Below are 23,030 nucleotides of genomic sequence, written 5' to 3' on the forward strand. Positions count from 1 at the left end.
AAGACAAGTGGAAACATCCTTACCACAGTGAGCAGACCACAGGTACTTTGAAACCTTTCCAAGGATTGACAATTCTTGGAATCTGGAAGTTCTGTTTTGTTTATGTTTTTATTTCTTTTAATTTTTATACAGATGTATTCAGAGATCTAAGGAACTTTTTCCATTCCCTGTCTTCTCCACCAACTTAAAAGTGAATACTTTTAGCAAAGGAAGGAGGAAAATACTACAGCAACATTTTGAGAGGTTTGGGATTTTTTTATGAAAAAAAAAAAAGGAATGAACTGAGACGGAGAAAATGTTCCCACCTTAAGCCCACATGAATCCCTCTCTCCCACCTCTACTGTCTTCGTAAGTTTCTATTAAAGAAGCCATTGAAGCAGCTCTACTATCATCACAAAGATGCATTGAGTGAGGAATAAAGAGAAAGACAGAGCTGGATAAAGAGTCACAGTCCATTGGTTCCCCAGTCGGTGTTCTACAGTACTCAGAATGTGAGAACTTGCATCATGGCCATAACCTCCACATTCTGGAGTTGTGGCCGGCTGCTCAGTTGGCCCTTCTATCCTGGTCCTGGCATCTGGGTTCTCTTCACCCATCATCCTGCCTCAAAAGTGCATGAAGAACCCCATCAGTCCAGGTCAGCTGTTGTCAAAAAACCACCAGACGTGGAGTCCCATTGATCCTGACACCATTCATGTCCCTGTGGGGTATGAACAAGATCGTTGAGATCTTGGCTTCTCCAGCATCCATACCCGGGAAGTGTTTGACTGTAGGAAACCCAGGTTCTCTAAGGTTGTACTGAAACCACAGTCCATGACTAGGGAAGCTCACAAAGTCTTTATCCTTGGCTGTTGAAATTTACCAAGTCCTGAGCTATGAGTAGAAAGAACAGTACGGCAGCCAAGTGCTCCTGCCATGCCTGCAGGCTGAAAGAAAATGAGATTATGGCACAGGAGACCTCAGCCCTCCGAGTGCAAGCCAAGCACATTTCCCTGTAGGGTGCAGTTTTGATTGTTCTCTTTTGAAGAGACTCGTTTGTCTCCTGTCTGAGAGCACCATACCTGAACAAACCTTTCTGTCATAAACACTTTTCTAGTAGGACAAACACACCGACTCACATTTTAATCTACACCTGTGTCCAGCTATGTGCTCCCACACATGCTATGGCCTGTGTACAAGCTCTTATTTGTTTAATCTTTAAATTACCATGATAAAATGCTATACAAAATAATAGCAAGACACTGCAGCACTGTTAACGTATAGGTTGTTTTCCTCACATTTTAAGTTTTGGTGATAATTGTCTTCATATTTAAAGTGCTATTTAGATTTATTAAGTCCCATATTTACTTACTATTTTATCTACTATGTTTCACTTTAATAATGCCAACCACGACCGGGTAAGAATAGAATTATTAGAACACAGATTTGGTTTTGCACCAGCTGTACCTAAATCACTAATCCCATTGTACACAAAAGCATGCTGCCTAAGTATTACTAGTGGATGTGAGGTATTTTCCCCATCTAAAAATTTTATGTTCTTCTCAGAAACAAAAATTAAACTGATGCATTTGGAACATGCCCAGAACATCCACAAGACAGAGGATCAAAGGAAATGTGAGGAATGAACAGTTATTTTCCGTTATTTTCCAGAGGAGTCAAATGCTGTATTTCAGAACAGCTTTTTTTTTTGTTTGTTTTGTTTTTTTCTGTACGCGGGCCTCTCACTGTTGTGGCCTCTCCTGTTGCAGAGCACAGGCTCCGGACGCGCAGGCTCAGCGGCCATGGCTCACGGGCCCAGCGCGGCATGTGGGATCTTCCCGGACTGGGGCACGAACCCGTGTCCCCTGCATCGGCAGGCGGACTCTCAACCACTGCGCCACCAGGGAAGCCCCAGAACAGCTTTTGATATTGATATGATTTCCTATTTGACCTTTTCCATGTTCCTCTTCATATCCAAAACACTTCAATTATTTAAGTGGATTTCTCCATTTTTAATACATAGTTTTATAAATTATTAGGAGAAAAGACCTTGATGATTAAAAAACCATTGGCTCATTAAGTAAACATGTAGTTTTTTAAAGATCCTTTTTCCTAGTAGTGTCAATTCCTGAAGTAATCCTCACTCTAAGAAATTGTATAAGATAGTGTTTATTGTTTTAAGGTGTTAGGTTTGGTGTAACTTGTGTCACAATGGATAACATGTCACAATGGATAACTAATACATTTGTTAAGATTGAAGGGAAAAAGAAACATTTAGGGTTTTTTGAAGCCTTCAGTATTTTAAACCTATTACTGATATGCATCAGCATGTTTTCTGTTTTAAACTAAAATTGTAGGACGGTATTGAGGCTTATTATGCTGATTCCTATTCCTAAATACATAAGGAGCTTCCTTCTTTTCAAATAGGTTTTTTTTTTTAAGTCAGTTAATGTCGTCCAAAAGCACAAGATGAATTTCACTTATATATTTATTGGATTATATAGTATTTTTTAGGAAAAGTATCTGCCACAAAAATGTCTATTTCAAAAGGGTGCACTGCTGGCGTGGATCACTGCTGCCAGTGCCCTGCTTTCCCTTGTAGAAGGTCATGTTTCGTACATTGTGAGGTTTGTATCAGGGCTATGTGGGTATTCTATCAGGTGAGAGATGATTTGACTTCAAAGATGTTCTTTGTTTCACTAAGTTGTATAATGTCAAGAGATTCTGCTGTTACTAAAAGAGAACGTGTTTGATGCCAGATTGACGGCGTAATTTCATCAATATGACTTTCTGGTTTCCTAACTCCAGAAGATCTCCAATAAGATGGTGACTTCACTATCATTTCATCAGCAATGCTTCTCTAAGAATATCTAGTGGAGTCTTGGGGAGCCAGGCTAGCTGGATATTCTTACTAGGTAAACATTTTGTTCAAGGTTCAATTAATGGTGAAAAATCAAGGTGGAGGGAGGGTGTTGGAATATGTATAAGTTTGCTAGGGTTGCCATAATAAAGCACCACAGACAGGCTTAAACAACAGAAATTTATTTTCTCATTCTGGACGCTAGAAGTGTCAGCATGATTGGTTTCTTCTGAGGGCCTCTCCTTGGCTTGTAGATAGCCATCTTCCTCTGTGTCTTCACATGGTCTCCCCTCTGTGCATGTCTGTGCCCTAATCTGCTTTTCTTATAAGAACACCAGTCATATTGGATGAGGGCCCACCCTAATGACCTCATTTTACTTCTTTAAAACCCTATCTCCAAATACAGTCATGTTCTCAGGTATGGAGTTAGGACTTCAATGTATGAATTTCAGGGACACATAATTCAGCTCATAAGAGAACTGAAATGTATTGTTTAGGAAAATAACTAACATATTACATAAATAAAATTGTTGGGAGTCTTAAGCAGAACAGAGTAAAAGATACGTGTTATAATAAAAGTGGTAATGAGTTCAGACTTATTGTAGGTGATAAGGCTCAGAAATTGTATAAGAAATAAGAGCAGAAGAGTTAATCATGGAGAATCTCTCCATGGAGACTGGAGGTGAGGATCATTGGGGGCATCTTGGAATGGGCTGCCACAGTGAGACAGAGAGAGAGAGACAGAGAGAGAGAGAGAGAGAGAGAGAGAAAGTGTGTGTGTGTGTGAGTGTGTGTGTGTTACATCATCATGAAGTTGATAACGTAAATTATATCATTAAATGAGGAAGGGTCAAAAGTTTCTCTCTGGACCATTTACATTCGTCAAGGTATAAATAGATAGATTATTTTTTTTAAGTATATTTGAGCATTGGTCTTTCTTAGAATTGCGTTGTTTGTATCAAAAGAGCATCACAAATATTTTATGCAGATGAAAGAAAAATTACAGTTAAAAAGCACATCAAAACTATGATTAAGGGCTTCCCTGGTGGCTCAGTGGTTGAGAGTCCACCTGCCGATGCATGGGACACGGGTTCGTGCCCCGGTCCGGGAGGATCCCACATGCCGCAGAGCGGCTGGGTCCGTGAGCCATAGCCACTGAGCCTGCGCGTCCGGAGCCTGTGCTCCGCAACGGGAGAAGCCACAACAGTGAGAGGCTCGCGTACCGCAAAAAAAAAAAAACCCAAAAAACTATGATTAAAAACATATATGCATGAAAGAAATCCAGAGTGAAAAAGTAATCAGAGCTAGGTATGGATGTAGTAAATAACATTTTTTAAAGTGAATTCACTGCTGCAATGTTAAACTTTAAGAAAAATCATTCTAAGACAAGTAAGCAAAGTTGTCACAGAGAAAAATATCAGATAGTATATTAATATAAGTAGTTCTTAGTTGATCTCCAGGAAAAATTTGAAAATAAAAACTAACAATTTCTTTCAAAAATTTTAGAACATACCAATGCAACAAAAGACTATGATGTGGTACCTTATTATGACTAGATATTAATCATGTTTATAAAAATTATATTCACTTGTTTGGGGTATTAGCCTAATAGGCATATTTGGTCATAAATTATTAAAGGTAATCCTTTTGTGGTGTTAATACAACAGAAAGCAAATTGAAATATTTTATTTCTCCTTGGGTGGAAGAATTATAAGAAAGACACTCAAGGACTATTTGCCTATTGATTTGTATTAAAGGTTTTCAATACTATAATCCATTGTTATTTAATACTTTAGAGCAGGGGACAGCAATGTTTTCCTGTAAATGTAGTAAATATTTTCACCCTTTTTAGCCATGTGGTCTCTATCACATCTACTCCATTCCACAATTGTAGCATGAAAACAACCATCAAAAATACTAAACAAATAAACATGACTGTGTTCAATAAAACTTTAGGTGTGGAGACTGAATTTTGAATTTCAAATAATTCTCATGTGTCACAAAATGTCTTCTTTTTATTTTCTTTTTCAAGCCTTTATAAACATAAAAACCTTTCTTAGCTCATGCAAAAACAGAGTAACAGGCCAGATTTGATAAATGTCTATTTTAGAGCCATGCTGTTAGCTTGCTCACAGATTGACAAGATAGGCAAAGCACTAAATAAGCAGGAAAGCACCACTGAAAAGCACATAAAAAACATTAAGGCTCTCGAGCAGATTCCTAGATGGAAGCCCAGCTGCCTTCTGGGATACCTTAGTGCCAGATATCAAGCCACACCCAACTGGCTGATGTTGAGTTCATTGATTTTCTAACTGAAATATGCAGAGTGGCTGAACTGTTGGAAAATATATGTACTTTGTACACTCAGAGGTGATATAATTTTAGCAATAAATACATCACAGTTGGTTTTTCTGTGATAGTCCTATATCATTGTAATAGCTAACATATATAGAGTGCTTTCCACGAGAGGGAACTTGTCTAAGTACTTTAACTGCAGTCACATTTAATTCTCACCAAAAAAAACCTAACAGGTGGGTATAATTGTTGTTCTCATTTTACAGATTTTACCTTTCAAAATTCTTTCACTATTTATCTGGCTTATATTGTCATGTGTGTGTGTGTGTGTGTGTGTGTGTGTGTATTTGTCTAAACAAAAGAAAAAGCGTATTAGTAATTCACTGATATGATAGACCATGACCACTATTATCAAAATCCCAGACCCATTCTTCTTCTCACATCCACTTAAATGATCTGAAGTAAAAGAGAGAAAATGTAAATATTCTACCAACCTAATGAGTACACAATAGGTATGACAACTATGAGCATTACTCTCAGTGCCTGTGCCATGAGGTCTCAGAAAGCATCTGGTGCACTATCCTTCTCATATAACCTTCCAAACAGAGTTACTGTCAAGATAGGTCCAGACAGTGGCTTCCGGTTGCACAAGCGTCCGTCACTTGACACCTATTTAAAACACAGGGAAGTTGACTGAGAATAACTTTCAGTTATACAACCTCACAACATACTCTTAAAATTCAGTACAACTGGATGAAGAAACAGTAGAAATAATGGCCAGATTCTATTCCATCTGAAATATGTGAAATTGTACAGAGTATAAGAAAAATTGGAGCTATGGAATTGGCACTGATCCATTTATTATTGAAATGCCCATAATCTATATCTTATAATTTACTCTGAGAGAGCATCTGATGAGTTAATAAACATAAAACAATGGATCTGAGAATAAATAAGAGAGAAATCTTGTTCTCTCCGACAAGAAAAAGACTCCTCCGAAGGGTCAGGCAGGCTTGACTAAGGGGGTTATGGGCTGAGCCTCTATCATCCCTGACACTCACTCACCACAGCCTCCCTACCTGCCTATTGTCCGCAACTCCCCACAGCAACTGTTTGGAAGAGGAGAGGGGAATGAGAGCGGGACCTGCAGGAAAAGTCAGTAGGAGAATGTGGCTGGACAGAGCACTTGCACAGTAATAAATTATTTCTTGCATATTAACAGAAAAAAAAGGTTTTGCTTTCTTGCCAATTCAGCGACTGTCCAATTCTCTCTAAGCTTTTCCTTCTTTCCTTTTCTCTGGTGGTCACACGGTGCCCTAGGCCATCCCTCCCCAGTGACACAAAGAGGCTTCCTCTGGTGGGACTGGTCCTGAAACTCTTCTTGAGTCTTCTTTCTACTTGACCGACCTCAAACCCCAGCCCACTCCCTGAAGTCCCCACAATAAGATATATTTCTTTATTCTCAAGGACGTGCTCATTTTTCTCTAAGGGAAATTTAGACAAGAGATCCCATGTCCTCAGTGTCCTTGGTGAGCCCTAAGGACAATTCTACCCTTTCCAAATGAAGGTTTTCATGATATCTGTAAGCACTTGGGCAGGTTTTCTACTCAAAAGATGCTTCTTCTTACATAAAATGAGTTGGCAATATTAAGCAAAAAATCGTACCTGAAATTCTCCAGGTGCAAGCTGAATTCCACTCAGCAACACCTCAGGAAAGACATACTGGGTTTCAAAAGTGCCACTGAGGGAGAACATTTCAAACCTGGTGGAAGCAGTTTCAACTGAATCACCACAAGTGTGTAAGTCCATTGTTTTACACTTCAACAGAGTACAAATCTAGGAACGTAAAAACAAAACAATAAGTCTTAGGAAAGCCAGTTGAACCATTCTCTTGACCTAGAAAAAAGTGCCTATGCCCCTTTGTTTATAATGTTTGTTATAGCATTACTTCCTCATTAGATTAATCTGGTTCGCTGCTGAATACTATTGCAACTAGTAATAAAAATAAAGGACTTCAGAACTACAGTGCTTTCTGTAGTTCACTGTAAACAGATTAAACCACGTAAAGAAATAATCAGATCCTTGGTCTACAGTCATGAACAATTATACCCTAATTGTTTTCAAGTTAGCCATGTTTTTAATAATCAAAAGTGTTTGATTATTTTTAAGAAGTTTAGACACTAGTTTAATTTCTACCTTAGTGCCTATTTCTAACAATGAAGGAACTTTAAATCTGTACTGAGTCCTAGAATTGATCTAGAGACAACTCTTGTGATCTGGAAAAGTCATATACCTTATACCTGAGCAGGATAATGATAACACCTCTTGTTATCCTACATAGTTATACTATACTACACAATACATAGCTATTTGCATGTAAATTTAAGTGTATGAATCACCTCACCATGCAGATGCAAAGTCCCCAAAAGGAAGATCCATCTTCATTTAACTCCATCTGTACTGCATCTTCAAAACTTTACTCCAAGCCACCTTTATTTCTTGCCTGACTAAAGCAATAGCCCTTAACTGGTCTCCCTGCTTCCACTTTTGAAGTTGGAGAGCAAGCGTTTTAGGGCAAGTGTGTCAAGATGGGAGACAAATAACTTTCAGATAAAGGTAGAATGAACACATGCTTCAGTTTTGTTCCCTTGCAATCCTACTAAATCCAACTTTATTATTATTTTTGGAAGATCTAAACCCACAAGGTTAGGAGAACAGGAGGATAGATTATGGCACAAGTTTAGAAGTTGGGGTGTTGATGCAAAAATGGTAACTGAGGAAGCAGCCCAAGTGCCCATCAACAGACTATTGGATTAAGAAGATGAGGTACAGGGCTTCCCTGGTGGTGCAGTGGTTGAGAATCTGCCTGCCAATGCAGAGGACATGGGTTCGAGCCCTGGTCTGGGAAGATCCCACATGCTGCGGAGCAACTAGGCCCATGAGCCACAACTACTGAGCCTGCGCGTCTGGAGCCTGTGCTCCGCAAAAAGAGAGGTCACGATAGTGAGAGGGCTGCATACCGCGATGAAGAGTGGCCCCCGCTTGCCACAACTAGAGAAAGCCCTCGCACAGAAATGAAGACCCAACACAGCCAAAAATAAATAAATTTAAAAAGAAAAAAAAAGATGAGGTACATATATACAATGGAATATTACTAAGCCATAAAAAAGAATGAAATATTACCATTTGCAGCAACGTGGATGGACCTAGAGAATATTATACTTAGTGAAATAAGTCAGACAGAGAATGTGGAATCTAAAAAATGATACAGGGCTTCCCTGGTGGTGCAGTGGTTGAGAGTCCGCCTGCCGATGCAGGGGACACGGGAGGATCCCACATGCCGCAGAGCAGCTAGGCCCGTGAGCCATGGCCACTGAGCCTGCACGTCTGGAGCCTGTGCTCCGCAATGGGAGATGCCACAACAGTGAGAGGCCCGCATACCACAAAAAAAAAAAAAAAAAAAAAAAATGATACAAATGAATGTGTAAAAAAAAAAAAACTGAAACAGACTCATAGATATAGAAAACAAACTTGTGGTTACCAAAGGGAAGAAGGAAGGTTTGAGGGACAAATTAGGTTATGGGATTAACAGATACACGTTACTATACATAAAATAGATAAGCAACAAAGGTATACTGTATAGCACAGGGAATTACACCTATTATCTTGTAACAACCTATAATGGAATTTAATCTGCAAACATACTGAATCACTACGTCGTACATCTGAAACTAACACTATATTATAAATCAACTAAAGTTCAATTTAAAAAATGGTAACTGATTTAACAGACCTAAGAAAGCCAAGTTCTGAACTAGCTGTGGGGAAAGCTAAGAATCAACCTATCTAAACTTTTGAGAATACTCAAAAGTTTCCATCTCTGGAAGCACTAGGTACCTCAGGAGCTGGGAGTGAATTGGGTTGCTTGAAGAAAGGAAAATTTGTGGGAAGTTGTTAAGAATGCCTCAGTACTGAGTCCCCACCCATGGATGGGCAGCTACCCTTTCCCTGTTCCAGTAAAAGATGGAATACTTATTTCCAGAGAGGGTAAAGCAGACGATGTTTAGATGGAGGTTTTGAAAGACATATTTGAAGGGGATTCCTTGAATGAATCAAACTGAATGGCAAAACCATCTCCCTCCACCCTGCAAGGTCATTTCCCTCACTTGACTCTCTAAATGCTGTCAAAAAAGGCATTTATCCTTCAGGAATAGGGTTGCCAGATAAATTACAGGACAGGAGTCCCAGTTAAATCTGAAGTTCAGATAAACTAAAAAAACTAAACCGTTTTTAGTATAAATATGTCCCAACTATTGCATGGACATACTTATTTTTTTTTAAGTTGCTGTTTATCTGAACTCTGAATTTACCTGGGCATCCTGTGTTTTTATTTGTTAAATTATTCAGGAAGGGAAATAGAAGAATTTTTTTTTTTGCGGTACGCGGGCCTCTCACTGCTGTGGCCCCTCCCACCGCAGAGCACAGGCTCCGGACGCGCAGGCCCAGCAGCCATGGCTCACGGGCCCAGCTGCTCCACGGCACGTGGGATTCTACCGGTCCGGGACACGAACCCGTGTTCCCTGCATCGGCAGGCGTACTCTCAACCACTGCGCCACCAGGGAAGCCGGGAAATAGAAGAATTTTGAAACCTGGAAAACGTAATCATCACAAAGGGAAGTCTTTAAAGACACTTACCTCAGGGATTCCCCTAATCAAAAGCCCAGCTAGACCGTCCCTCTGTGAAGCTTAAAATTGGCAAGTATCACCCACAGGCTCAGAGCTTTTAGTCAGTTTTGGTAACCCTAAAAAGTCATCATATCCATGAAGAAAGCTTCTAAATTTAGAATTTTAAATTCGAAAACCTGTCTGGCACCAGTCGCTTAGCTAGGGGATCACTGTCCAGCAATAATAACAGAGGACTTCGTTTCACTTGACAGCACTAACCAACCTCCCAACACCAAGAAGAGACCTACCACCGATCCCCTCAAGTGGAACCAAGACTCTGGGGCAGGCAGAGAAGCAGACAAGACTGAGAGGGAAGGATGGAAAAGAGGGAGGAAGAGCTGAGAGACTGCTGTCTTGTGTTTTAACCAGCTTTTTAAACTTAAAACTAGATCACAAAATAATAAAAGAAAATAATCACAATTTTTTAATTTTAAAAATATATATTTTATATATAAAAATATATAATACCATATATATACCACGTATATAATGCAATATATGTCAATATGCTGCATAATATATGATAATATTTATATGGCAATAAATATTCTTCTACAACATAATTTTTTAAACTAATTTCCAATCATTGGACATTTTCTACCTGTGTTTTTTATACCATTTTTTTCACCTTTCTTCTAGCACCTCAGAGCACTGATAAGAAATATTGATTCCGCCGATATTTTCATCCTTTCCTTTCTTGTTGCTCTTTCCCTTAGGCCTATAAAGATAATCATGTTTCTCTCATCGATTGGGAGAACACAAAACAAAAAAAGCATGGGCCTCTCTGTCTAGCTTCTACCTTGTTTCCTTTCTTCCTGTATCAGACAAGATTTTCGCAGAAGAAATATTGACTCACTCTTTCAATATCTCACTTCCCTCTGACTTTTCAACCCACTGTAATCTGTCTTTCACTCTATCATTATGAGCCCAGGAGATTCCACCAAATTTATACTCATTCATTCAATAATGGTAAACATATTGCACAAATACACTTCAAAATTTCCTCCCTCTGAGAGTCTGCTTCCTTTCCTTCCGTGAGAGTACTCTCTAAGTTCTCCTTTATTTCTCAAACATATTTACATGTTCCTATTCTTCTGTTTACTTCCTGCCCAAACACAGGAGTTTCAAAAGCTTCCACCTTTACCTCTTTGTTCACTGTTTTAGTCAGCTTTTGCAATTCACTCTTGTGGGTTTACCACCACCTTTTTCCTGCTGGTTTTCAAAACAATATTTCTAAATCTCATATCTCCCTAAAGTATCAGACCCATATATTCAACAGCCTATTGGATGGCTCCAACTGAATGTCCCCAAAGTAATTAAAAACCAGCACATCCAAAGCTGAATTGAACATCTTCCCCACTCCCATCCAATTTGCTCCTCCTCTTGAATCCTGATCTGTCAAAGCATCACATTTCATCCAGCCACTCTTGCCAGAAACCTGGTACATTCTAGATCCTTCTTTCTGCTTTCCTGTTCCATGTCAAATTAGTTACTAAGTTTAGTTTTCTAAATATTTCTTGACTCCATACCCTGCTTTTATTCCTATGAACATAATCTTGGTTCAGGTCCTAATAGGACTATTTTCATAATCTAACTAGTCATTTTGTCCTATGTTCCATGATCCGTAGGGCAACCAGAACAATCTACTCAAAAACAGATGTGATCACATCATTCCCCTGCTGAACACCTTCCAACAGAAACCCATCACTGATGGAATGAAGTCCACATCTTAGAAATGAGAGGTAAGATCCTGCAGGATGTGATCCTGCCTCTATGCTCATCTTCCACCCATCCTTGCTTCTTATGCTACATTTCAGTGACAGTCAGCTGCTTGCTTGTCCCAGCATACCCTGCTTTTTGACATATCCACCCCCCTGCTCAGGCTCTTAACCCCACCTAGAATTCCCTCCCACTTTTTTTCACCTGGATAAAATAGCATAAGTTCAAGCAACATGTCTTCAGAAACTTCCCTGGATCCCCAAATTAGGCTAAGTGAAGCTCCTTAGTATTTCTATAGCAAAATATGCCTTTGTTCTATCACATGCCAACCTGTACTGAAATTATGTTCATCTGTCTTTCTCCCCTACTAAATTCCTCAAGAGGAGGGTCCATACTTATTCATCTTCATCACATTAGCACCAAATATAGGCCTGATATGTATTTGGCACTCGATAAATGTTTGCCAAAATGAACAAGCTTTGGTAGAGGTGCTTATCATACAGCAAACAAAATGCTACACAGTGGGCATGGTTCCAGCACTCAAAAGGCTTTCAGTCTCAAACAAGTATGTACATAATTTGACGTGATATGTCTTTGAAAAAGTTAACCATAGGATATTTGGGAGTATATAAAGGAGTTACCTAACCCAGCTTGGGGAGTGGGAGTGTCAGAGAAGCCACCTTGGAGAAGATAACACCTGTAAAGCACTATGAGTGTTGAGTAGCTGGGGGCCATCCAAAAAACAACAACAAAAAAAACTGTTCAAACATCCGGAGGTTCTACAGATGCTGACACACTGTAGATGGGAAATGTCTCAATATGATAGAAGCCCAGGGTACATGGGGGTAGAAGTGACAGATGAGGACAGAGAGTAGGAAAAAGCACATGTTAAGACTTCCTGAGTCTTTTATGTTAAGGAATTTGATTTGCCAAGTAGAAAACAGTGAGGAATTTTAAGCAAGTGAGGGAAATAATCAGAAATGGTGTTCCATGATTTTTGTAATTATAGTGTAAAGAATGAACTGGATGGAACTGAAACTATCAATGGGAAGCCCTCTTAGGAGGATACTGCAATAATCTGGGTGAGATAGGATGGAGGCCAGATCAAGGGAAAGAAGAGCAGAATGAGAGAAACATGGAAGCAGCTTGTTCTTAAGGGTTCCACCTCAACTGGCTATAATAGCTCCCCCTTTATGTTGAGGGCTGTGAGATGTCTGAATCTTTGCAGCTGTTCTACTGTACATCACAGAGGTCAGCTCTATATGTCTCCGGGACATACTCAGTCTGAAGCTTCTTATAAAACAAGATAGGCATTAGTGACCGTAAATGGGAAATGCCTTGATAAGTTCAGGCAGGAAATATTAGACGTTAATTATTCATTAAAATTATCTGTAATTTGATTAATATATCATTTTAAACACTGGGACTGCAAGTGAATGTTCTGCCTTTTCCCAACCAGTTTAAAATTGGACTGACATCTAAGACTGCAAGTTTTAGCAAGTAAAAGTTCAGGATACCCAATAAATTGGAATTTCAAATAAACAACCAATTTTCAGTATATACATGTCCCCCAAAGTGGGACATACTTATAATAAAATTAATTCATTGTTTATCTGAAATTCAAATTTAACTGAGTGTCCTGTTTTATCCAGTAATTCCCCTGCCACCAAAAGAATCATTACCTGTAAATAATAGCTCCCTTCCACAGTATGTAGTCCATCAAATGCCCCTAGTACATAAACTTCATCTGATCTCTTCTCAGACATCTTGTAACTTAGATGACAGCAGAGATCTTTCTGACAAACTGTGTAATTTCCTGTGACTCCTTTGAGCTCCAAGAAGGTGAACTCGTCAAAAAAGATGATGCCCTTAAATTCCTGGTTTCCTTTTGAGGGGGCTTCTATACCACTCGCATAAGAAGTCCAATTCACTACTGCTGTGGGGTGTGGGTGGGAGGCCAGTTGTGAGAGGAGGAGTTTTCCCTCCTCTGTCTTCATATCATAATGAAATGCTCTTGGAGAATCAGGTGCGTAGATGCCACTTCCTGGAAATTGGAAATGACATTTAAAACAGTAAAGCAAAAAGGGGTTGCATAGTTGTTATTGTTATTCTAAACTCATGTTAACATTTTACTTTCTCTAAGCTATATATTTCATTAATTTCAGTAAAATATGTTGATAAGGACAGATAGGTGAGATGAAACCCAACAGAGTATGTCACCAAGAAGCCAAGAAGAGAGAGTTTCATGTAAGAAGTCGTAAATTTTGAAAAAAACAAAAAGAGTGTACATTCAAGTTGAATAAAACTAAATCAATTTATGAAACAATTTAGGTTGAGATTGATTCTACAGCGTGTCACCAGCTAGATGTGCAACCACTAAGAGTTGGAAAACATTGTATTGAGGAGTACATGTTAGCTAGAAAGAACATGATTTTTTTTTTCGTTTTTTGATTACACCAAAATCTTAAAGATGACACGTTACCTGTCATTTTCTTTGAGCGGTAATGTAAATTGGATGCAAGGAAGTTGACTCCCATGCCCATAGCCCAAGCTGAGTGGAATTCAATAGCTGACAAATGTGGCAAAACATTCATCCAAGCTGTTGGGAAGAGTATGGTGTCCACGTGGAAATCTTTCACCAGAGTCACAGCAGGATCATGGAAGAGAATATCAAAGCACGTGAAAATGCCAAACTTTCCAAACGTGGTGTTGAAAGTCACGACCTCAGGTTCCTTGGGTGCATTGAACTGATCTTCACCCAAGAAAAGATTTTGCTGCAATAAACAGAAGATGATGGGGGGGAAATCTCTTTTAAGAAGTTGGCCTGGATATCACTGCATCTAAAAGAGTGCAAGCTCACATCTACTAAACAGTGCCAATCTCATCTACCACCACTGTCTCTGCAGGGAAAGAGTGTTAGAAAATCAAAGATCACTATGCTGATAGGATTACTATGCCTTTGGTTTAATTTCCACATCTGATAGATCTGTAGAAGGGAATCCTTATCTATTAAGACCTTCTCGAATATTAGAGACATAGGAGTGAAACAGATAACTTCTATTTGCCAAGAACACATAACAATTTTCTGCGGACAAAGAACTTTCTTTCCTCCTTTCTCTTTAAAACCAAGTCTCTCTGGTAAGGAGTTTTTCATTTTAGCTTTGACCCTTTGTCAGGGCATGTCATTAAAAGGACAAAGTCCAAAAGGCAACATTTTATTTCAAAACAGGTAGCTTCTACTGATTATCACATACTCCTAATGACACGTTCCTGTGTTCTTAAATGAACAGGACACCTCCCTTTTCTAGTACCTTACCACAAATAATCATTACTTTCTATGCTTTGTCTCTCCTCTGCTTTTAAAGTAAGCTTGTTATTATCAACAATGGTGATTTTTTCCCCTTCTTGTCCACTTTATTTTGGTAAGCAATTCAGTAGTTGAATTATCTGCAAATGAATTCTACCTTATGGTAGCGGGCCACCAATTTCCCCTCAGAATCAAACACCACATCAGTGTTGTATTGGTAACGACCATCAGGGGGACAGTGAGGGTCACTGGCATTGCATGGCTTCTTGTCTCCAATGTTTGCCACGACGTAGATGGAGTTGTCCTTGGCCAGACAGCTGAGCCTTTCTTGCACTGGGGTGCGACCAAATCTGATACGTGTTCATTGGAAGAGGAAAAAAAATCAAACTTAGCGTTTAATTAAATTCAGAATGATAGTTGCCTGCACTTACGTGATATATACAAAAATAAATTCTACATAGCATAGATAGAAGGGAAGGATTAAAACAAGAAGAAACTTCAGAGGAAGTCCATGCTTGTGGGAATTTGGTTCTAGGAAACTATTCTAGGATAAGACTCCAGGCCATGTATATTCTTATGACATTTATCATCATCTGTAATCATATATTCATTTATGTGCTCATCTTGTATGTCACATCTTATAGATATTTGGGGGCAAAGACACACATCTCCTGTTCACCGAACACATGTCTGAAAGAAAAGAGGTATTAAAAAATATTTTGAATGAAAGAACAACATTTTGGAAGTAGGATGATTGTGGAAAGATGGCAGAGTAGGAAGCGCCAGGAATCCATCTCTCTACCTAGATAAAACTTGCCCTACAGGAATATAGCTGACATAATTATTTTGGAAATCTGGAGTCTATTAAAAGACATGAAACTTCCAGGGAAATGCTTGGAAGATAAATTGCAGTCAGGTTGAGTCAATTTAAGCTCTTAGCTCAGCAGGGACTATCCATGCCCCAGCCCCTGCAACCCACCCCATTGCAGGCAGCCATGCAGGTGTTCTTGGAGCAGTTTGTAGGAGCAGGGTGGGCCATAAGGATCCTGTCTTCCAGATACCAAGGGTCTGGTTCTGATCACTGCTAACTGCTCTGTTCATGGAGGTACACACACAGAGACAGGCCATTATTACATATACTGTTGCAAGTACTTCCCCCACTGGCTGAAATGACTTCTAGGGGATTTAAAGCACCAGTACCTTCTTTTTTACCCCTTTTTGGAGCCAGGCATTAAAGGACTAGGACATGGAAAAGCAACAACTATACAGAATTCAGAAAATCACTGCATATGTCCAGGGAAAGTCACAGACTAAGAAAAGACCTGAGAAGACATTAAGCTTACTCCCAGCCCGGAGACAGCCTACAACAATCAAAACAAACAAACAAAAGACATAAAACCCTGGAAAAGGGGGAGAATTTGATTTCCAGAGTTATCACATTATAAGATTCAGATGCCCACTTATCAAGAAAAAGTCGTAAGGCATACAAACAGGAAAATATGACCCATTCAAAGGGAAAAAATAAACCAATAAAAACTATCCTGGAGAAAGACCATATGGCATACCTGCTGGACAAAGACTTTAAGACAACTGTCTTAACGATGTTCAAAGAACTAAAGAAAGACATGGAGAAAGTCAAGATAATGATGTATGAACAAAATGGAAATATCAATAAAGAGATAGAAAACCCGCCCCCCACCCCAAATTCTGGGGCTGAAAATGACAGTAACTGAAACAGAAAATTTACAAAAGAGATTCAAAGACAGACTCAAACAGGCAATGATCTCTAAAAAGGATGAACTCAAAGAGACCCATATTAAGACACATTATAGTCAAACTTTCAAAAGACAAAGACAAAATCATAATTTTGAAAGGAGCGAGAGAGAAGTGATTTATAATGTACAAGGGATCTCCACTAAGATTATCAGCAGTGTTTAATCAGACAATTTGGAGGCCAGGAAGCAATGGGCTGATATATTTAAAGTGTTGAAAGAATAGTGCAGTTACTAAAAACCTTGTCTCTGGTAAAACCATCCTTCAAAAGTGAGGGAGAAATTAAGATATTCTATGTTAATATTAGACCAGATAGACTTTAAATCAAAAAAGGTTATGAGAAACAAAGGACATTATATATTAATATCCAGAATACAAAGGGAACTCTTAAAAATCAACAACAGCAACACAAACCTGATTCAAAAATGGGCAAAAGACACAAAATAAAATTAATTAATTAATTAAAAAAAAGAAAAAGGGACTACTCTGGTAGTCCAGTGGTAAAGAATCTGCCTTTCAATGCAGGGGATACAGGATCAATCCCTGGTTACCGCAACTAAGACCCAACGCAGCCAAAAAAATTAAATAAATAGGCAAAAGACTTGAACAAAATTTTCTCCAAAGAAGATACACAAATGGCCAATAAGCACATGAAAATATGCTCAACTTCATTAATTATAGGGAAATTCTAATCAAAACCATGACAAGATACCTCAAACCCATTAAGATAGCAACGATTAAAAAAAATAGAAGAATAGCTGCTGGTGAGGATTTGAAGAAACTGGAACACTTGAGCACTGTTGATGAGAATGTAAATGGTGCAGCCACTGTGGAAACCAGTCTAGCAGTTCCTCAAAAAATTAAAAATAGAACTACCATATGATCCAGCAATTACATGTTTGTGTATATATCCAAAAAGTTGAAAGCAGGGTCTCAAAGACATGTTTGTACACTCCCGTTTATAGCAGCATTATTCACAATAGCTAAAAGGTAGAAGAAACCCAAATATCCATTGATGGATAAATGGACAAGCAAAATGTTGTACTATATACATAAAATAGAGTATTATTCATACTCATATTCATACTTTCCTTAAAAGGAAAGGAAGTTCTGAACATGCTACATTGTAGATGAACCTTAAGAGCATTATGCTAAGTGAAATAAGCCAATCACAAAAAGATAAATAAGGTACAATTCCACCTATATGAAGTAGCTAGAGTGGTTAATTATAGAGAAAGAAAGTCGAATGATGGCTGCCAAGGGCTGAAGGGAGGGGGAAGTCAGGAGTTATTGTGTTTTTTCCCCAGTTGCATTGAGATAGAAGTGGTATATAACACTGTATAAGTTTAAGACATAAAATGTGATGATTTGATACATGTATATATTGATAAGTGCTTACCACAATGTGATTATCCTTCACCTCACAGAATTACAATTTTATTGTTGTTATGGTGAGAACATTTAAAATCTACTCCCAAGCAACTTTCAAATATACAATACGGTATTGTTAACTATAGTCACCATGCTGTACATTAGATCTGAGAACTTACTATAAGAAAATTCGGTGTCATCTGCTGGCAATCTAAGAAAAACCATAGCAATCATACACAAAACGTATCACTGAAAAAGACCAACAAGGATAGGAAACTGCATCTTAACAAATTATTATCTCAGTGCATTTATGTAAAAAAATGACCATTTGATAGTTTTGCCCCCTTGTGTGCTTCAAGTCATATCTGAAATGCAGATATAAATACAATACATTGGACCACTTGAAGTATATTTATCCCATGTCTTTTCAAATCACCTGAAGTGGTAGAATAGATACATGAAATAGAAGCTTACTGTTCTGGATTTCTAAAACAGTCCCGATTACATATTTTCCTCCTGTCTATATTAATCTTGAAAGTGCATCATGTATTTTAATACATTTCGATTTAAACTACATTTTTCAGACTGTTTGCTATACCCAGAAAAGTTCCAAAATTCTTTGTTAGATTTGGAGTTTAAAAAATGCGTTTTGCTTATGTGAGCCTGAAATCTGCTTCTCACTTAATCCTTAATATTTGCTGAGCCCTTAAGGTATGCAGAGCTCTGTCCTAGGGCTACTGGGAACAGAAAAAGGAGGTGAAACAGAAGAATTAAAATATATTTTCTAAGACTGCTTTCAAAGTGTTCAATCTCAAAATATAATACAAGTCATCAATTACTGAAGAAGACATTTATTAACCTTAAAAATGTTATGAAATAGTCAAAAAATAGTTGTTGGGTCCTAGCACTACACAAAGCACCATGTTAGATATGTAGGCATCTGGGGAAAGGACATTCTGGGCAGAGCTGTCCAAGTGCACAGTGTGGGAGATACAGTGTAAAATATGGCTGGTGCACTTCAAAATCCTCTAATCTTACTGGAGAAAATGTGTATGCACACAAAACCCTGAAACAACAGTACAAAATAATATGCAGTCAAGTATCAAAATGGTTTTTCATTCAAGCTAGCTAATTAGGCAAGTTTTTTTTTAACTTATTGAACTAATGACTGACTCTTTAATCTGCAGGCCACATCACCTTTATCAGAGGTGCAGACATCCGCCGTATTAAAGGATGTCCCTTGTTCAAGAATTCCTACTCATTCTCACAGTGGAGTACCCAGTACATAGGAAATAGTCAAGGAAAAAAAAGCTGAATAAGTAAATTCATCTTTGAGTTAGGCTCCTAGACACAGTTTGTCTCTCAAGAATCTACAAGGTTTCCTCTGTGAGGCAATGAAAGCTTGTAAGTCATATTCTTCCTCTCAGCCTCCCAGGAACTCTCAGAACTGTATTGTATGTTCAACTGTAATTGTCAGCCCACTGCCATGCTGCCTTGTAACCACTACTTCCTCTACTTTATTCAGGTAGCTTCTACTTTGTTTTTACATCTAAACTGTTGTGTTTTTTAATTATATAAGATTTTGTAAGAAGCCTCAGATCTTTCTGGAAGCATGTGAAGTATAAATGCTAAATAAATAAATAAAATTAAAAAGAGAAATAACGAGGGTCTGTTCCCATAACACCCAGGCTAAGTGGTGATGCAGACCCCCCCCTCCAAAAGGTTGGTGACTTTGAGAAAAGAAAGTAATCAACTCTGGATATGTCAAACATACTCAACAAGGCATGATATCTGGTTTTATGCGAGGGGTAAAGGAGCTGGACTCCTCTCTTCATTTCTCATCCTACATTCAATCTTTGAGCAGAACCTGTCAGAGCTACCTTCAGACTTTATTCGGAATCTGATCATTTCTTAATATCCAAACTTCTACCATCTTCATCCAAACACCATAATCCCTCTGCCTAGATTATCGCCATAGCTTTTTTTTTTTTTTTTTTTTTTGTTATACGTGGGCTTCTCACTGTCATGGCTTCTCCCGTTGCGGTACACAGGCTCCGGATGCACAGGCTCAACGGACATGGCTCACGGGCCCAGCCGCTCTGCGGCATGTGGGATCTTCCCCAACCGGGGCACGAACCCGCGTCCCCTGCCTCGGCAGGCGGACTCTCAACCACTGCGCCACCAGGTAAGCCCCAGGCGGATTCTTAACCACTGCACCACCAGGGAAGCCCCAATAGTGCTACTTTTATCAGACTTCATATTTCTTATTCTAGACTTGATGTAAAACACTTACACAGTTCTGCTATATCACCTCCTAGGTTATCACCTTAAGCTTTAAGAATTTCATATATTAAACTCATATATTATATATTAAACTCATCCAGCTACCTTATTAATGTGAAAGGAAAAATTTTAATCTTAAACTGACATGTGACTCTGTTTCACTATTTTCTCACTTAATTTTAAAAGTACAGACCTACATAGGGAAACAATTTTCTGTTCACTGGCAAGGAGTCAGAAGAGGTGAGTTTGGATATGGTTCTTCCTCTAGCCAACCACCCTGTGACCCTAAGTAATGCTATCATCTCCAGATCATTCCTCCAGTGGAAATTCACATTGAATTTGATCATTTCTATGTTACATTACAGCACTGACTTTTGTGATATCGTAATTCATATTCATTTTCCTAATACACATGTCTGTAGGAGATGAAAAATTATAAAACTATCTTGAAACTTAGAGTCAATAGTAAATCTTATACAGTGATCTTCTACAAAGGTTTCCCAGGTAAAGTAAGTTCATGTTCATGATTAAATTTTCCACAATATGTTTCTTTACCTGTCGGGATTATTACAAGGGATCCAGTTCACTTGAGGGTCTGGGATATCCTCCAAGTATGGGTAGATAGATTCCCTGTTGAAGTTAAAGCCGTAAATACCATCTTCTGGAGTCACAATAATATGTGCACCCTGTCAAAAATGGAGCTGAATCAAAATATTTCTCAAATAAGCAAACAGTCAAAAATGGGGCCTGCAAGAGGACCTGAGTGGCTGAAGAACAAACATTCAGGCTTTTTTTTTCCACCTTATTCTTTTGCTTTCTATATTTTTATAATTTATTTTCTTTGCTCAACCACTTTCATTTTCTAATCCCACAGTAATCATTTCTATGTAAATTTTTCATCCTTTCATGGCTGTTAATATTTTTCCAGGCTATTCTCAGGCTCAACCATTCACCGTGGTTGTTAACTATAAACCTAACTCTTCCCTGGATAAACCCTCTCCCTGACCTTTGGCCAATTATTTTGCCTGAGTGTGTCAGGATTGATTTATCACTCTCTCCTCCACCCAGCCTTTCCTGCCTCATACCCTGCAAATGTGATTCCTGCTTCTCAGAAGGGAGCTCTGACACAGTTACCTGAAGGGTGCCAGGCCTAGAGGTACAACGTGAGCTCACCTGGGCACCTTCAGTAGGAGGACCATCCTGGAAGCTGCTGTGTGGCCTTTAAGGAAATAGTTGGACTAAGGTGAAAAAGAACCTCAGAATTCTTAATAACCTTCTAATTAATTAATTAATTAATTTGGTTGCACTTGGTCTTAGTTGCGGCAGGCAGGCTCCTTAGCTGCAGCTTACCGGCTCCTTAGTTGTGGCATTCGAACTCTTATTTGCGGCATGCATGTGGGATCTAGTTCCCTGACCAGGGATTGAACCCAGACCCCTGCATTGGGAGCTCAGAGTCTTAACCACTGCACTACCAGGGAAGTCCCCTTAATAACCTTTTTAAATCTTTGCATGTAGAAGAATGTATGTTGATAGATATATGTCATATGTATATATCCATGACTTTCATCAGACTTTATATATCCCTTGTTTACCTGATCTACAAATAGCTTATTTCAACTATATTCGTCCAAACCACACACTTAAACTTAACCCTTCATTCAACTCAAGGACTTACTATGCATTAACATATGTACTTTTGTTGTCTTGTAATTAGAATGAAGTATATAATACACACTGTATATAATACACAATGCAATTTACTTTTAATTTTCTTGGTGTTATGAACTAACCTAAAAACCTACAAACTCTTAAGAGCACAAAAGTACACCAAGGCCACAAACACTCTAAGAATAGCAACTGATCCCTCCCCCATCTGTCCTTCACCCTCCATCTGTAGCAGAAATTCAAAATTGTTGAACAACAATTCAAAATTGTTGAATTTACAGCAAGTTCCTCAAAAGTTTGTTGCCACTTAATAACCAGCCGTTCTTTTCAAAATGTTGCTCTCACTACAAGGGAAGCATGTAATAGTGTCTTTGTTCTAATAACTAGGAGCAGGGAGGACTCCGTAAAAGAAGGACTTGGCTACCCTGACACATATGTCATTCAAAAGTGTAATTCACCCTGACAGTGATTCTGTCTCCTAAGACCCCACCCTTTTCTCTACGTAGAAGCCAGCACACTTGAGAAATGGTACCTGCTTTGATGCTGATGCGATTGCTTCCTCCAAAAGATCCAGATTTTGGTTCATTAATAGCAAGGCCTCTTCATAGGACACCGGTATCAGGGTGGCATTAGGCAATATCACTGCATGCTCATATACAGCTGCAGTAAACGTATCCAGAGAGCTGGCTGTTAAGACACAGAGAAAGAAAATTGCCGCATAATCCAGCAACTGAGACATAGTCATGCTGGAGTCCAACGATTGCTGAAAAGCAGAGCAAGCCCTGATATTTACAGGGAGAAATCACGTGGTTCCCAGAACTTAGTGCTTTAAAAATAAATTACAAAAGCTAAGTTTAAGAAAGCCTTCTGGTTTTACATCATAGATGTAGATGTAATCAGGTTTTATGTAACAAATGACCTTTTTTTTGCAAGAGTTTTTGAGGATCAAATAAGAAAATGCGTATGTGTTTTCCTTCGCTAGGGTTGTCATAACAAAGTACCACACACTGGGTGGCTTAAACAACAGAAATGTATTCTCTGTCATTTCTGGAG

The 23,030-nt window shown here is 38.7% G+C and overlaps 1 protein-coding gene across 1 annotated transcript; it reads right to left on the reverse strand.

Annotated features, from left to right (window-relative positions):
- Window positions 1-3,005: 3,005 nt before the first annotated feature.
- On the reverse strand, window positions 3,006-22,737 carry VNN1 (vanin 1). Its single transcript, XM_004311339.4, has 7 exons — window positions 22,510-22,737; window positions 20,868-20,998; window positions 15,043-15,235; window positions 14,061-14,352; window positions 13,261-13,622; window positions 6,800-6,970; window positions 3,006-5,803 (listed from the first exon to the last, which is right to left on the reverse strand). The coding sequence occupies exons 1-7, from the start codon at window positions 22,720-22,722 to the stop codon at window positions 5,693-5,695; spliced, it is 1,473 nt and encodes a 490-aa protein (XP_004311387.3). The 5' UTR covers window positions 22,723-22,737; the 3' UTR covers window positions 3,006-5,692.
- Between the last annotated feature and the right edge of the window lie 293 nt (window positions 22,738-23,030).

Source organism: Tursiops truncatus, chromosome 12 (genome assembly GCF_011762595.2).
Source record: "Tursiops truncatus isolate mTurTru1 chromosome 12, mTurTru1.mat.Y, whole genome shotgun sequence".
Lineage (NCBI taxonomy): Eukaryota > Metazoa > Chordata > Mammalia > Artiodactyla > Delphinidae > Tursiops > Tursiops truncatus.

What these genes read in the sequence shown, in the direction of transcription:
- VNN1 (XM_004311339.4), bottom strand. Translation starts at nt 22,722, where the DNA reads ATGACTATGTCTCAGTTGCTGGATTATGCGGCAATTTTCTTTCTCTGT. An exon ending in CCTTGTAATAATCCCGACAG is followed by an intron (nt 15,236 to 20,867) that starts GTAAAGAAACAT and finishes AACACGTATCAG; the next exon opens with ATTTGGTCGCACCCCAGTGC. An exon ending in TTGCACCTGGAGAATTTCAG is followed by an intron (nt 5,804 to 6,799) that starts GTACGATTTTTT and finishes TGTTTTAAATAG; the next exon opens with GTGTCAAGTGACGGACGCTT.